Here is a 16,541-nt window from a genome sequence, read left to right as displayed (position 1 = left end):
TAGGGCTCTGATAAAAGAACAAAGCAGGGGAGAGGCATAGAGAGTGCTAGAAGACTAGGATTTTAAATAAAATCAGGGCAGGGTAGACAAAGCTATGAAGAGGCTATTTGGGCAAAGACTAGAAGGAGAGGAGGGTGCAGGCCGCCAGTGAGCTGCAGAAACGTGTCCTTACAGAGCGGGGAGCAGGCCTGGCGTGTCTACAGGGAATAGCCAGGATGCCAGTGTGGTGGAGCCAGGAGACGACAGCAAGGACAGAGCCTGAGGGAGGTGGGGCGGCAGACCGTGCAGGGTCATGGCAGTCCCCACGTGGGTGGACTCTGTGGGAGCCGGGGAGCCATTGTTCAAACAACTCAATAGATTTTGCAGAAAGAATTCCTTAGATTTAATTATCTGTATCTTCTATTGTTTGGAAGAAGTGAAAAAGTTGAAATTCTTTAATTTAAACGTCTCCTTTATGGGAGAAAAGACATTATAAGGCTATCTTGTGAAACGATCAGAACCCCATGCCATTTTGCGCTGAACAAGATTGGGGATGGATTTTGTCATACTTCTGTAAGAAAAATGTAATAAGTCTTTGAAGAGGAAGTAAGCTTCTGGAATTGAGACTATTCAAGCAGGGCCTTTGTTGTGTATATTTAAGCACATATTATCAAAGCCACGTTCTAATTTGATTCTTAAGTAGACTGTACGTTTCTATTGAATCACACTGAAGGGAAGCACTTTGAACGAGTGATGCCTCTCTGAATTTCTGCCTGAAAATTTTCTCCATGCAATAACACTGTCTCTGGCATTATAAGCGCACAGGCCATGTGTTGGATCTGATCACAATTCCATGTCAATAATATGGTAGCCAATCAGACAGAGCTATGGATATTAAGAATTGTGGTGGTAACAGCTGTGCACCCAATAGAACCACGTCATTCAGGGAATGGTGATATCAGGTGTTCTCATCACCAACCTCTTCTAGTTATTGATTCCACCTGGGACACTTGACAGAGTCTACTTGGACTAAAATAGCAGTTGCTCCCAATTGAAAGCAGGTGTAGCATGTCCAGCCCTCCAAGAACTCTTAAGTAATTAAGAGATAAGTGGTGAAAAAGACAAAGCCAAAATAATCCTAAAGCTTTGCTAACTTTCTCTTGCTGGCCCTCCTTTCTCAGCCAACTTATCAGATTCAACCTAAGACCCACATTTTAATCGGGGGTTCACTAATACATATTGTCCAACTCCTTCTTCATTGTGATTGTAGCATGGTGTGGCCGCTGTTAGTCCCCTTGGCTTCTCTGGATTTTTGAGTGTCTCAATCCTTCATTTCATTTGGGTCTCTGGGATTACACTAACCATCATATCTAAAATTCCCTGCTCCCAAATCTCCATCTTTGGTCTCTTCACACTATTTCACTTTCCATTACAAAGCAAACCTGTCACAGCAATGAAGGGAGCATGGAAAATAAGAAGAACCCACTCTCAGAAATTCCACTGTGTGTTTACTTGCTCATCCAAGTCTGTCTCCTTCACTAGAATCTAAGCTCCTGGAGGTCAGCAAGTCTTTCCTGTTTCTCCACTACCCCTTGTCTCTCAGAACATGCCCCAGCACATGTTACATACTTGATAAATATTTGTATAGCCAGTGAACAAATATATGAATGACTCAGAATCTAAAAGCAAAGAAATTCTTGGAAAATACTATGTAGTCTTTGACAGAAAAATTCTTCTAGAAACAAAATTTTATTTCCTAGTATGTAAAGCCTGAAATTATAGACATTGGATCTAGATTCTAGAATATTTGGTACTTAGTAAATATTCAAAGTTAATGATGCTTATTATTAATATAAAATGCTTTAAATGTTTTTGATTTCAAGTCGATGCAATTGATATGTCACTTTTGTGTTACTATTTCAGCTAAGACATATGCTTTGTGTGGGATAACTTGACTTTTCTGCAGTTAACGGTTACTTTTTGGTATCTGGCCGTGTAATTTGTTTCCTGATTCTCTCTGGCATGAAGTCTTAAGGAGACACGGGAATTTGACAGAAAGACCCAGGCACTGGAATTGTCTAAGCAGTCATTTAAATACATTTTCATAATCATATTCCCAAAATCCAAAGCACTGCTTAGAACTTACATCTTGAGTCAAAGTTTCAAGAGATTTCCCTCTGCTGATCCTCTGGCTGTTAGATCCGTGTCTTAGTGACCTAAAACAACCATAATCACTTGTTAATACATCTCAAGACCAAATTTGATTTTTAAGCACCATGATAAAAACAAAATAAAACAATTTGTCTGATACATCACAAATGCCCATTATTTCTTTTTTGTAGCAAAAGCGTAGAGTCTATCCAAATGTCTTTGATCCCTTTCTAACACAATTCAGAATTTTTTCCTTCTGATCTTAAAAGTGAGGGTTTGACTATCACTAAGGAAAAGGTTTTTGAAGTGAGGATCTTTGAATCTGATTGTGAGTTTCATTATCCATACCAACAGCAGATAGAAGTCAGTCCCTCCCCTGCGCTTGTCTGCCAACCTGGCCTAAGGGCGTTGGCTGCCTACGGTACAGTGAGCATTTCCTGTACACCTCCTCTCCTTAGCGCCTCTGAAGCTCTGTCTTCCCAAAGTACTTACCTGCGCTCCTGGCGGATGTGATGCTGCACGCTGAGGATGGACCTTTCCTTTGCTGGTTGCCCCTCAAACGATCCGCTCAGCATGCGCTGCCGAGTGCAAGCTCTAGGGAAAGAAAAAGCCCTGGATAAACGCATGGCTTAGCCATTTGGGATGAATAATACATAGATGCTCATTATTCTTATTATTTTAAGGAAACACCGATGATAAGGCAAAATACAGCAACCGACACATAACTACAAAGGAAAATGAACTTCAGGCTCCATGTCAAGAACATTTACAGAGCAGAAGAGTCACTGCTATGAAGAGGTGCTGCAAAATAATTAGAAAGCTTCCCTTCCTACTTAAAAAATGGTAGCACTTCTATGAAGATTCTGTAAGCAGCTAAGGCCAGCCTTCTCGGGCAATCATGGTGTTGGTTTTGAATTAGACAGGTTTCATATTAAATCTCATAAGGGTAGACTTGTCCACCTAGGCCTCTGGAATCATGAAATATATGTTCCAAGGAGATTTTGCAAAACTTTAGGAAAATAGGAAAGCATAAAGTTTAGAGGCAAAAATGAGTTGTAAATAGAAGTGACTAAGGCTGAAATCATGCACAACAATGTGAATGTACTTAACACTACTGAACTGTACATTTATGAATGGTTTAGATGGTAAATGCTATGTTATGTGTGTACATGTATTTTTTCCCACAATTAAAAAAAGGCATAATACAGCTTTTGGAATTATTACCTAGAGAAACCAGTTATCACTTTCTTTGTATTCTCTACATCATGAAGACTCTTTAAAACATGTTCTCTTTAGACCAGAACCGGGCTTGTGTTAATTTCAGATTTGCTAATGAGTGAAGACAATTGGGTGACCCAACACCTGTGGTGTGAATGATTTTGGTGAGAAAACAAAATTTCTTTTTCAGAAAGCTTTCTCCAGTTGAGAATGACAGAAATTCCCTTGAGAATTATTTTCAAGTAGAAGGAAAACAATACAGAGGGTTAAAAGAACTGTGTGCCAAAAGTTACACTGTCACTAACTGGTTGGGTGACTTTTGGGCTCAGTTTCCTTATTGGTAAAATGAGGAGAAAGAATTGCTTTTGAGGATAACTTACAGACTTAAAATGTGATGATTTTACAATATGCAAATCTTATGATACTGTATTTGTTCAACTTCTGAATATAGATACATTTGTCACTGCTTCACATAACACTTTCTTATTTATGTTTCTTAAAATGCATTTCCAGAATAGCTTTGAATTACATTATTACTATCTGTCTCAGAGTTAAGAACTTCAGGAAGGATCTGTATCTGCTTAGCATACTTAAAATAGCACCTCTTATAATACTACGAATATGTTTAAGCACTTAAAAATGCTTTTGATGTGGATGAAGATAATTATGGTGAATATTTATGAAAAATCATACAAATTCAATGACTGTAAATGATGCATTATTGGAAATAAAGTCCTAATAATCACTATCCTTAGTTTAATAAGCAGCACAAAACAACTTTTCTACAGACACATAAAGTCATCTACAGAAAACATCGAAAAACCTAACTACATTATACAAAGGGATTATTGGCCACACACAGGTTCCCAGTAAATGAGGGAAGACCTCAGATGGGTGAACATCAATCTGAGCTAGGTGCCTGAGCAAAGGGACAGGAGGGAAGTTTTGTAATACTTTGGCCCTGAGGACACTTGGACATCGAAATAGGAATAGAAGGCATGTCATATTAGGATGTTTCTGCATAAATAAAATAGGCATTGTCACATTCTTTGGTCAGGTAAAATATTTTGCTATTTTAGAAAATAATAGTGTTGGTAGAAAGTTATTAACTCAATTGGACACAATTAGTTTTACTAAGAGGTTACATAAACTCTAACCCAGTGTGCCCAGGTTCATACAAAAGCATGGTACAAGTTTGCTTTATTATTTTTTAAAGGAAACACAATGTTTTCATATAAAAGCATATTAGTGTAATGCAAATCACAAACTACCAGTGTTGTAACATGCACAGTCTAATTACAGACTCTGATATAAATGGGTTCTGATAAGTAACACCAAGTGAGAAATGAATACTTCATCTATATGGAAGCACAGAAAAAATGACTCATTTTATATTCCATTTGTCTGTAGCATGTTATTAACCAAGCTTTTTAATGTGTATGGCATTTTTTTATGTATCCTCCTTACTAGACTGTGAGTTCTTTAGGGATCACTGTGTCACTCATCCTCACATTCCTAGAGGTTCAGTTCCTGTCCCTCCTGCCAGCTGGACGGAATGAATAAGAAACAAGGTGGGGGTGGGGCATGGAAGGAGAGTAGGGGCAGGTGACAGTACTGTGTGGACACCCTACATCCTCAACTTGCTAGTCTCACAGTTCAGAGTAGCACAGTAGGTTTGCAGTTTCATGCCCAGTAGTGCAGCTGTGGATAGAAAGTTCTGCCTTTGTCTGGAAGCCTCACGCAGATCAGTTGAAAAAACACAACGCTTAGAACCACACACTTCTGACTTCAGCCTAAGGTCCCCACAAGCTGTGGGGACCTTAGGCAGGTGACACATATTCTCTGAGCCTGCGTTTTCCATGTGTAAAGTGTAGAGAACAATAATGCCTTTCCTGCTGACTTCATAGGGAACTGGAAGAAGCAAAGATGATTATGAATGTGAAAGTACTTTGGAAGCACTGACACTTTATTTAAATTTTAGTTGCGATTACTTCCTATGCTATCTTGTCCCATGTCATGGTTGATGTTAAAATATTCTACAGCGTGCTGGGGACTGTGGCAGAGGACCAAGTTGGAAGGTAAGTCTTCTCGGTTCTGACTCTGACCAACAGTGACGTCTGTTACGAACTGGTGCTACAGCCTCCGGCCTGGTCTCCACGCACCCACACTCAGTTAAGTGTCATGTCTTGTTATTGCAAGGCAAGTGTTTTCTGAGATGAGCAGCCTCAATGTTGTCCTGGTAGACAGGTTTCTGACCCTGGCCCCAACTATGCTTCCTGGTTCTCGTGCCCTTGGGTGATCCCCTCACCTTGAGTGTGGGCAGGACTTAGTGACTTCCTTCTAAGGAACAGAAGGCACAAGTGACGGGACAGGTTTACAAAATACTGTGACTTCTGTCTTCCTAGCACTCTCTCTTGCTGACACCCTCTTGCCCTCTCGCTTGCTCTTCGGAAGCAAGCTGCCCTGTTCCATGGTGCTCCACGGAGAGATCCACCTGTTAATTGAGAGCAGCCTCCCGCTAACCACGTGGGGGCAACCGAGGCCTTCGTCTAACAGCCCACGAGGAGCTGAAGCTTACTAATAACCGCGTGATCTAGGAAGGGGCTTCTTCCCATTCAAGTCCAAATGCATGCAACTCCGAGAAAGACCCAAAGCCAGAGACGCAGCTCAGCTATGCTCAGATTCCTGGCTAGAACTGTGAGATAAAAAATGTGTTGTTTAAGTCATTTAAGCTTTGGAGTACTTTGTTATGCAGCAATAGATAAGTAATGCAGTTATTACCTCTGCCTTAAAACTTTCACCTTCCGATAGCCCTTGAGAAAAAGATGAAGTCTAAATCCCAGGGTGGCTTGCAAAGCCCTGTTTGGTCTCCCTCTAATCCCCCTGTCCAGTGTCATCTTTTACCAGACTGGACCTCACTCTCTCCACGCCACTCTCTTTGGTCTTTCAGTTCCTCACATACACCAAGTTCCAAAGAGCTCTACGAGAGCAGGGGTTGTCTTTAAAGTTGTTCATGATCATTTTCCCAGTTCTTGTACACAGTAGGCACTCAACAGACATTTGTTGAATGAATGAATCTTGACATTCTGTAAAGATCAAATATTTTAATTTCTTTCCTGATCATTCATGCTTAAGAAGCATGAAGATAATCACAAACAAAACAGCAGGTGTTTAAAATATGCTTTTTCATGGGGGAGTTAAATAATTTTAATTTTTATCTCAAGTCAGAACACTGTGCTACTCAAGAATGATGCGCTGTATACCTGTGTTGGATGAGACTCTGAAAAAAAAATTAGACATTTCTTCTTGCAACTAGAAAATTTATCCCTCTTTATCTGTGTTGTATGTGAAAGCTATTAAGGAAACCTGAAAGCTAGTGTGGAGCAGAGCAGACTCTTAACAGCTGCGTTTATTTCAGTTTCTTAACCTGGAGATCCGATCTGTCACTGGGAACATGGTCTCCATATATCTTGTCTTATAGGAATCTATTCGCAAGCTGAAATAGTGGATGACTAAGGAGTTTGAGACTTTTAATATTTTACATATGAAAAATGAGATGCACACATCACTAAAGTTACTCAGTTAGTAATAGATTTACCCAGAAGGAGAAGTACTTGAATGTTCAACTAAGTTATATTTTGCCACTTTAAATTTTTCATTAGGACTGAGATGCCTTTTGGTCTCACATAAAGATAAAAGAAGATGTTTTCAGGAAGAAAATGTTTCACTTATTTGCTGCCCAGAGAAAAAACCGCTTTGCTTTAATGATTTTGAAAAAAACACACTGTGATCTTCAAGAATGGTCTCACTTTTCTTAGGGGAAAGATTGTGATTGTGTCGTGTCATGGTATCAAGGTCTTTTACATCTTCCCTATATCTCTTCCTAATGGCAAGTACGAGAAGGCCAGTTTCTTAGAAACTCCATCTAGTGGCTTAATGTTAAAAAAGAAAAATTGGTCTGCCCACTTGGCTTCTAGGACTGGGAGGCACAAGGCTTCAAGTGTCTGGTGAAAAATAATGAAGTCTTTTGTCTTGTCGGAGTGAGGAAATTCTCCATTATGCAGGCACATGTAATCCCTTTATTCCTGTTCCCTGGAGGAGAATTACAGTGAGGCATTTTCCTTTTCCCAGTTGGGGTTAATGCTATGCCCTCTCTACCTTTGAAAGTAAAACAAGATGAGGACCCCTGAGGATGATTCAAATGTGGGAATATTCTTCAGCAAACACGCATTCCCAGTTGCAAAAATATTACCTCTGGTTTCTTGCCAAGCCTTTGAAAAAAAACATATGAAAGATTGATTCTTTTTTTTTTTTCTCCCTGCATTGCCTTTGTGCTGTGGAATTTCAATTGCCCCTTATATGATAGCCATATATATATATATATATATATATATATATATATATATATATATATGATCTCTTATGGAGGCTGGGGGAAGAGAATCATGTGTTGAAATTGTCTCTATTTTTCTTGACACTTCTCCATCTAAAATATTTTAAAATTGGCCCAAAGATTATGGTTATAAGAGAGATCTTTGGAGCTTTATTAGCCTTTAAACACCACCAGTTGTTTATAGACACAGTAGCAGGGGGTCCCCGGTTCCTTTCTTCTTTGTCTCCATGTCTTCTTTCTTAATGTCCCAGAACAAGGGTGTGGGAAAAGCCTGCACATTCTATAATGAAAGAAAGAGGCCTAGGAGTCTTCAAATTATTTTCACTCATTATAGAAAAGTTAGATTACACGCTACCATCTGGTATTAAATGTAATTACCATCTAAAGGTACTGCAATGTAACTTTGCAGAGCATTGCGTTTGTGGGATTTTACTCAAATCTTGAGTGCCACAAGGTAATACATTTTAAAGTATTATCAGAGGTTGGTTAATGTAATGTAATCACATTAGCAGACAACAGGAAAATAGTCCTTCAATGGTAATTATGTAAAACTACGACTGTATAACTGTGTACGAGAACAGATAATGAGTATTTCCTGGAAATGGCTCCTACCTGACTCCAAGAGAGTGACAATGTGATCAGCCCAAGTAGACACAACAGCGGATGCTAATGGGTGAGCTCCTTGGTAATGGCCTCTTGCTGAGAAGGGGAAAAAAGCTGCATTTACTACTCCTTTGTGAGTCAGCTCTGTCCTGAGTAAATGGAGCCCGCTCTTTAATAGCAATGGCAGCTTAGTTCTTCCTAATCTTGTGTTATTCACAAAAATGCTGTCATAGACAGCTATGCAAATATATGGGTGACCAGAACCTCATTGTAGGTAGAAAATAAAAGAAACCTTGAATGTCTTTATCTTGTGTGCATACTAGAAACAAAATAGAAAATTAACTCATGAGAAATCCATGCACTGAGTGTATCTATTAAAATTCACCAAATAAAATGTCTACTACCCCACATCATTCACTGGGGCTTAAATTTAGTAACCCAACTAATTTGGAACTGATTTCCAACTGATTTGGAAATGTGTAAATTATAATGCAAAGATCAAACTTGTTATTATAATAAAGGTGAAATTTTGCAAATGTTGCAGAAACCGTAGTGCCCAATTTTTCTACAGTTAAGTGTTATTTTGTCCTATATTATTACTTTACGCTATAATGGTGCAATAACAAAGGAAAGAGCTTGTTAAAATGTCTTTCCCTCTTCATAGTTTTGCCTTTCCCAGATGTCATACAGTATGTAGCCTTTTCAGATGGACTTCCTTCACTTAGTAAAGTGTGTTCATGTTTCCTCCATGTCTTTTCATGTCTGATGGCTCATTTATTTTTCATCCATTGTCTGGCTGTACCACAGTTTATTTATCCATTCTCCTACTGAAGGACATCTTGGTTGCTTCCAAGGTCTGGCAATTATGAATAAAGCTGCTATGGACATCTATGCGTGTCTGTGGAGTCACATATCTATGTATTTCTATGTATGCAGATGTCTGTGGAGACAGTAAAAAGATTGGTGGTTGCCAGGGGTTGGGGAAAGAGGGGCACAAATAGGCAGAGCACAGAGGAGTTTTAGGGCCGTGAAGCTACGCTGTGTGGTGCCATAAAGGAGGATACATTGTCATTACACATTTGCCCAAACCCATAGAATGTACAACACCAAGAGTGAACCCTAATTTAAACTAGGGACTTTGGGTGATGGTGAAATGTCGATGTAAGCTCATCATTTGTAACAAATGCACCACTCTGGTGGGGAATGTTGATAGCTGGGGAGGCTGAGCTTGTGTGGGGGCAGTATATGGGTATATGGCAACTCTCTGCACCTTTGTTTCGTTTTGCTGTGAACCTAAAACTGCTCAAAAGAAAAGTCTACTAGAAAAAAATCTTCCAGCTCTAGCCAGGAAAATACAAGAGGTGCTATATCACCATTGTTTCTTATAGCTGAATAGTACTCCATGGTATACGTATACCACATTTTATTAATCCCATTCTATTAAGCGAAGTATCCCAAGAATGGAAAAATAAGCACCACATGTACTCACTAGCAAATTGGTATTAACTGATCAACACCTAAGTGGACATATAGGAATAACATTTATCTGGTGTCAGGCAGGTGGGGGGGAGGGGATGGGTATATACATACATAATGACTGCGTTGGGCACCAACTAGGGGATGGACAGGCTTGAAGCTCTGAGTCGAGGGGGGAGGAGGGCAAGGGCAATGTACGTAACCTTAACATTTGTACCCCCATAATATGCTAGAAAAAGAATCTTTCCACCCCTTTTTGGAAAAATTCAATAGTAGCCCTCCTAATCCATAGCACTATTACAATCACTTTGGGTTTATCCAGAATTAATCAACAAATCATATACTATCTTAATGAAATATAAGATATTTTGATTACCACAAATAATGTATTATCTGGGAAGATAGAATACATTATTTTAGTTCAATTTAGTTATATTTTGCCACTTTAAAATTTTTACTAGTTTATGTTTTGTACAAATGCATATACCTACAGATCCTATCTCCTTTGTTTGTAGTTCTCTGAATACACTTAATTTTCATCTATACTTAGTTTCCTTATCTCCAAATAATCTTTCAACTAATCTACAAGAGTATTTAAGTGTCAGGAAAATCTTAAGGAAAAAACAACACCTAGGCAGCATTAATAGAATCATAAAGATACATATTTATGACATGATTCTCAATACTCTGTTTTCTTAAAATTTGGGGTTATTTTTGCCAAATGTTGGTAATCAAAAATTGCTGTTGTCTCAGGAGGTCAACCCAAACCTCGAGTGTCAAGGATATCTGTCCTCCTCCTTCTCATCTGCAGGGTCAGTCCAGCACCTGCCCTCCCCACATCTGGAGTCCACGGAGGGTTAGCGAGTCCGGCTCAGAGGTGTGTGAGATGCTGCAAGGCACTCAGGGCCTCCAGCGCTGTTGAGGGTGTCTTGCTAGTCATGCCTTGAATGTGGAGCTGCAGAGACATAACCTGACCTACTCCAAAGTTGCTGAATGGCTGGGCTCACTGAAGAAACAGTAATAGTAAAAAGAGAACTTGCCAAATGGGAAAAAGCAAATGGGATAAAATGCTTGGCACGTAGAAGATGCTATAGAAATATATCTTGAATGAAGGAATGAATGTCTTAGGAGCACTTTTCTTTCAGGAAGAAAATTCAGCTAGTGTCACTTAAAAAAACTGAAGGTTAATAAATATGTAGTGATTTATATATTTTAAGTTGTACATACATTGAATTTGTAGTCAATAATAATGATTCTTTTCAAATAATAAGAGAAAGCCTAACCCTATACATTTCATTAAATGTGCTTAATTTTTTTGTAGTAAGTGGCGCTCAACTAAAGACTATTCCTTAGACATTTACAAATTATTAATATAAGTGCATGGCAAAGACAATTATATTATAAAACCAAATATCAGAATGCAAATATCATACCAGACAGAGCATTCAAAAAGGTTATAAAGATTCTGTCCTAGCTAATGAGGTACTCTTGGCAAACCACAAAAGACTGGAGCTTTCTAAACTAATGTAAAATGTTTAATTATTTTATTTTGACATTTCTCTATTCACTCGGCCTAGCAGGGATGATAATGCATTTTTGCTCAATTTCAGGGCTTTGAATTAGAGGAAATCTCAGTAGAGGCAGTGATGCTTTTGAAAGCACATTGCTATTTGTTTTTGATTTCATCTGATGCAGAGGAAAGGTCACTGCCTTTTGAAAAGAGGCTTTCTTTAGTGGAGCTGAACGATAGAGTCTAAGGCAGAACAGCAGCAAATTTAATAGCAACCTCGGATTTTAAAATTTTGGTGGTGGAACATCCTCTCTTTCACAAAACTCATTAGATAAGTCTGGAACAAAACAACACACAGATGCCTGTTTGTGCAAGTGAATCACCTGCAAATGCATGTGCCAGTATTCTTAAGTTCTGTATAAACGGCCCACCTTCTTTTTTTTTCCTCATCGAAGAGTTCTCAAATATATCCAAAATGTCATTTCTATTTCTCAAAACATCAACTGATTGTTTAAAAATAATAAGTATAAGGACACAAATTAAAGATGATTTATGTGTAGAAATGGGTGGCTCTACCCATGAGTCACAGGCCTCAGGCTCTAGGGCCCTTCCTCTCTGAAAGACTTGTTCCTCTGTGGGCTGGAATTTCCTGTTCATGGTAATGTCTATAACATACTTTTTGCTGGAATAATGTGGATCCTGTTTCAAATGGAAGATGGATATTTGGAAATGGGGGTACCCTGGAAACCGAGACCACTGGCAACCCCACGGCCTACTTAGCAGGGCTGAGGACTCAGGCCTCTGCATCAGCGTGAATTGACTCGTGCAGGAAGGCAAAGCTGTTAACCAGTCAGCCACTTCCTAGCTGGCTGCAGGCACTTTTCCAAAATTCATTTATCTGAACTGTATGTAGACTGCTGGGCCAGACCCCAGCTCCAGACAACTGGTTGTTCAACTGGTCAAACCAGACACTTAAAAATAATTGGTCTTCATCAAGATTTTTGCCAAGATCCTGCCCAACGAGATCGATCAATCCCACACTTTTTAAAAGACTATTTATAAAAATCAGTTTTATTTATTTTTTAAAGGTATTTACATGTGTATGTTTAAAAATTTTAAGGGCACACAAGGAAAAATTTCACACGTGAAGATGGCAGCATAGCATCACCATTATTTTTCGCTCTTCTTAGATCCTTGAAATCAAAAGGGAAAAAGGAAAACGAAGGGCAAACTCTCACTGAGCAACTGAAATGTTGAACCGATGTGGGAGGAAAGAACATGGAAAGCAGGGAAGTGGTACCGGGCAGGTCACCTTCCCTTCCTGGTCCCCAATCACACTGCTCTCTCCCGAGAACGGTAATTGTTACCCTGTTGATGACCTGTAACATTCCTAAATTCATGTCAAGAATTCTGCCCAATTTCAATCAGATCTCCATCCTACAAGCACTTAAACCCAAACCCAAACCTTATAAATATCCAATTGTGATCTATCCCTTCTGACATATTATTAGGACTATTGAAGTGGTGGTTTCCCTCACTGGAATAAGTATTAAATTTCACTTTGCTTGATCAATAGTTATTCAGAGAACCCTTTTGGGTAGTCTCCACGGCAAAGGCAGGTGAGAAAACTGAGGGTCAGGTAAGTGAGCTACTCCAAGATACAGAGAAGAGCCCAGTGTCAGCCAGGCCTTCTAACACTGGGCCTTGCATCCTCTTAGAACTGCAGGGACCCTGAAGATCACCTCTTCCAGGCTCCTGCTGAATGGATGAGAGAACTGAGAATTTAAATAAACTACCTGTTTTCACAGCCAGACCTCCAGATACATTATATCAGAGATTTGCTTTCCTTGATTTTTCCTAAATATTTGTTATTTTTTTGAAAGTTATTTCTGAGACAATAATATTTCATAAAATATCTTCCTATTATATCACACCGAATTTAAAGATTAGGCAATTTACCCCTATCTGCACCCAAATCAGGACAAACACCCACCTGTGATGGACTTGCCAAAATGGTTCAGCAGGGGTCCCTATGCTTCTCTTACCTCCCTAGCAAAGAATATCTCAGATGAGACTAAAGACAATAATTCCATGACAGTCAAAAACTGGAGAAAGTCGAGAGTGATGGAGCACTAAAACGACAGTCTCTGCCAGAATAGTTTTATGTGCATCCAGGCAGATCCATCTACTAGAAGACTGAATCTGCATCCTCCTTGTCTTAAAGTCTATTTCCTCTTTTAAATGCCTGCTTTCAAAATGCAAATGGTCCTGGGAGAGTCCACTTCTATGCTACCAGGAGCCCAGGCGGAGTTACAGAGAGAATTAACAGAGGGAAAGGTTGAAGCCTAGGGGAGGGGAGTCTCTAGAGGCCGTAAGAAGACATTGAGACTTTCCCATTCTGTGGAAGGTTACTGAATCCATTGCCCTGAGACTACTTTTCTTTCTTGCAGATTTCTTTTTTCCCCTTTATCTTTATAGCTGTGTTGCCCCTTGGAAAACAGCATAGAACAATGCCCACAAACACCGGTAGACGAGGACCCAATCTATTCTTGACTTTCTAATGAAAGAGCTCAGGAAACTTCACCCCGAAATATGACTCCTTGGTATACAGAATATTTTGAATTAAAGGCCTTTCAAGATCAAAAAGCACTGGGGGAGGGGGAGCTTTCCCTCTATCTGCATAAACCGGACTGACGGATCAAAAAGATCAAAGGGGGGATTGACCACCCTTCCTCTCTCTGTTATCTCAATATATTGCAAGAAAGAGGATCAAGAATGTAACTAGTACTGGCCCAAATCATTTAAATATAATATGTATCCCTCAGGTTAATTTAATTGGCTAAGAGACTCATTTAAAGGTCAATCAGTTTCCCCCATCCATTCGGCCTCCCTAGCAACCATGTATTGCCCCTAAACAGAATTACCTATACTGCTCATCCCCCTCTCCCTTTGAAATTGCAGGTATAAAAATATCTGGATCTCATTGGGTTACTGGGTAATCACTCTCTATGTGCGTGGTAAATAAACATTTCTCTTATTAATCTGCCATAATTGTGAGCTGATCTTTCAGCAAACTTTTGAGGGAAATGGCAAGTTTCCCCTCACCCCTACACTAACTAATGGATTACATTATAACGCAGTTATGACAGCATTACTACTAGTGGTAAAAAGGTAAGTATTCCCAAAGAAAGTATCAGTTTATTATCTTGCACTTGTCCTTAATTCATGCAGAGACTAGTGTAGCAGCAACGAGAAACCCATTTTTACAGAAGAAAAAGCTAAATGGCTTTCTGAGCTCAAATCTGTATTTTAAAAAATCCTGTTTGAGTCCAAATTGTAGCATTTTATTTTGTGAGATTCACAGGGTAACATAGCTCAGGTAGCACGCAGGAGCTGTAGTATGCTGGGCTATTGTAACATACAATTGGCTCTGAGTTGCCCTCAAACGACACCACTGCTAGGCACGTTTGAAGAACTCCATACTCCCTGGTGATCTTAAAATGTTTGCTTATGTACACCATAAAATTAAAATGAACATTTCTGTATGTTTAAAAACCAACAACTAAATTTTTTCCTTGCCATGTTAAATACCAGTAAAGAATGTAATTTTTAGCACTATTGTGTTTGTGCAGGAATAGAATTTTGAGGAAACATTGGAGGCTCTCATCGGTCCAACGCACTCAATTTTATGACATTGTGCACCTATTAAGTCAGTTTTCATTGTCAAACCAATCAGCTCAATCTGTCAGAAAAAGTCTGGCTTTATTTTTCAATTCAAATAACATGTAATCGTAAGCCCCTGGGACAACCAGGTTATTGCTATGGCCTGACTCTAAGGCAGATGAATTCTGGGAAGGACAGTTGCCAAAACATTGTCACCTGGATTAATAACAACATGTGGTCCAAAGAGACCCTTTTTTGGAGAAAGCCACATGGGAATAGTCCTTTTGTTTGGCAACCCAGAAGATTCTACATCCCAGATCCATACGCACCATAGTTTGTGTATAGGTGAGAGTTTCACTTTCCTCTTGAGAACTGAGAGAGGGGTAGATAGGGAAAGGAGGTGGAAAGGGGAAAGTGGTGGATCAATTTTAAGAAGACTTCAGAGGGAAGTGAGGCTGGAAATCTCTTCCTTACAAACATCCCCGTCTGCTTCTGCCCTGGAAATTCTCTCGATGCCCCAGGGAACATTCACACTTACTGGAAGCAGTTGTTCTGGACAGGTGAACGGGGTCATTTTGGTTCCTGATTTGGCAGGTAGATTTTCAATGTAGACTCAGAGTATTATAATGCCCTTGTGGGTAGTTTCTTGTTTGAGGGAGAGTTTCTCTTCCTACTGAGTGGATCGGCATTGCTGTAGGACCCTACTATGAACTGGTCCAGAGCAGTTACAGCTTGGGTAATGGTCTCGAATGACCCATGTGTGGCTCAGGGCCAGCCTCATGGCATGATCTGATGGTAATACCAGGATGGAGTGACCATCCAACCTAAGTTGGGATGCAGGTTGTCTATTCCAATGAGACCTTGTATGTTTAGCTCATCATATTTTGTGGTAATAATACACAAACCCCAGAAATATTTATTTCTACCTCATAAAGGCTACTCCAACATGTACTCAACTCTATACATGAATGTCAGCCAATATTGTCTTGATTAGTTAAAGTTTTGTTTTTTTTTTTTTTTGCACACAAATTTAAGGTAGTATTATAAAGTAAAAATAGTTCCTCAAATCATATATACTTAGCTTTATTTCTTCATTACAGTTTCCAAGTTATAGCAATAGACATTCAGGGGAGGATGCTTTAATGACTATTCCTAGAAATGAATCGAGTAGAAGAGAACTAGAACTCCTTCCATTTACCACAGTTTGGAGAAGGGTTCCTAGTGTGAATTTGTCCATTTACCTCTTGAGCTGTCCTACCTCCGGCTCCCAATATTGAGTTGCATCCTTTACATACATCTATGTAAGATATTCACCAGTACACGATATTCCAAATGCTTATGCATTTTTATACCCATCATGTTACTCTATATTATAACATACAGTCTTATAAAATATTCTTAAGTGGGTTGTTTAATTTTCCTTATTGATACTTCATTTCAAGGCATATTTTAGAAAGCAGCATTAAAATCGTATGTTTTTATAAGCATTCTGCAATGGGTATGCTTTTTATTTTTACTATATTGTCAATAACTTCATTCTTCATAGAT

At 39.2% G+C, this 16,541-nt stretch overlaps 1 protein-coding gene across 2 annotated transcripts in view; it reads right to left on the bottom strand.

The window, feature by feature from the left end:
• NALCN (sodium leak channel, non-selective) overlaps positions 1–16,541 on the bottom strand; it is a 323,837-nt gene that overhangs the window by 47,230 nt on the left and 260,066 nt on the right. For both annotated transcript variants that reach the window (XM_076009294.1, XM_076009295.1), the window contains 2 exons: positions 2,623–2,724; positions 2,126–2,195 (listed from right to left, as the gene is read on the bottom strand). In XM_076009294.1, the coding sequence (XP_075865409.1) occupies positions 2,126–2,195; positions 2,623–2,724 (172 nt within the window). The remainder of the gene's footprint in view (positions 1–2,125; positions 2,196–2,622; positions 2,725–16,541) is intronic.

The sequence above is a fragment of the Microcebus murinus genome, chromosome 13 (assembly GCF_040939455.1).
Source record: "Microcebus murinus isolate Inina chromosome 13, M.murinus_Inina_mat1.0, whole genome shotgun sequence".
NCBI classification, from domain to species: domain Eukaryota; kingdom Metazoa; phylum Chordata; class Mammalia; order Primates; family Cheirogaleidae; genus Microcebus; species Microcebus murinus.
The sequence above is the reverse complement of the archived record's forward strand: the minus strand, read 5'-3'. Positions and strand labels throughout refer to the sequence as shown.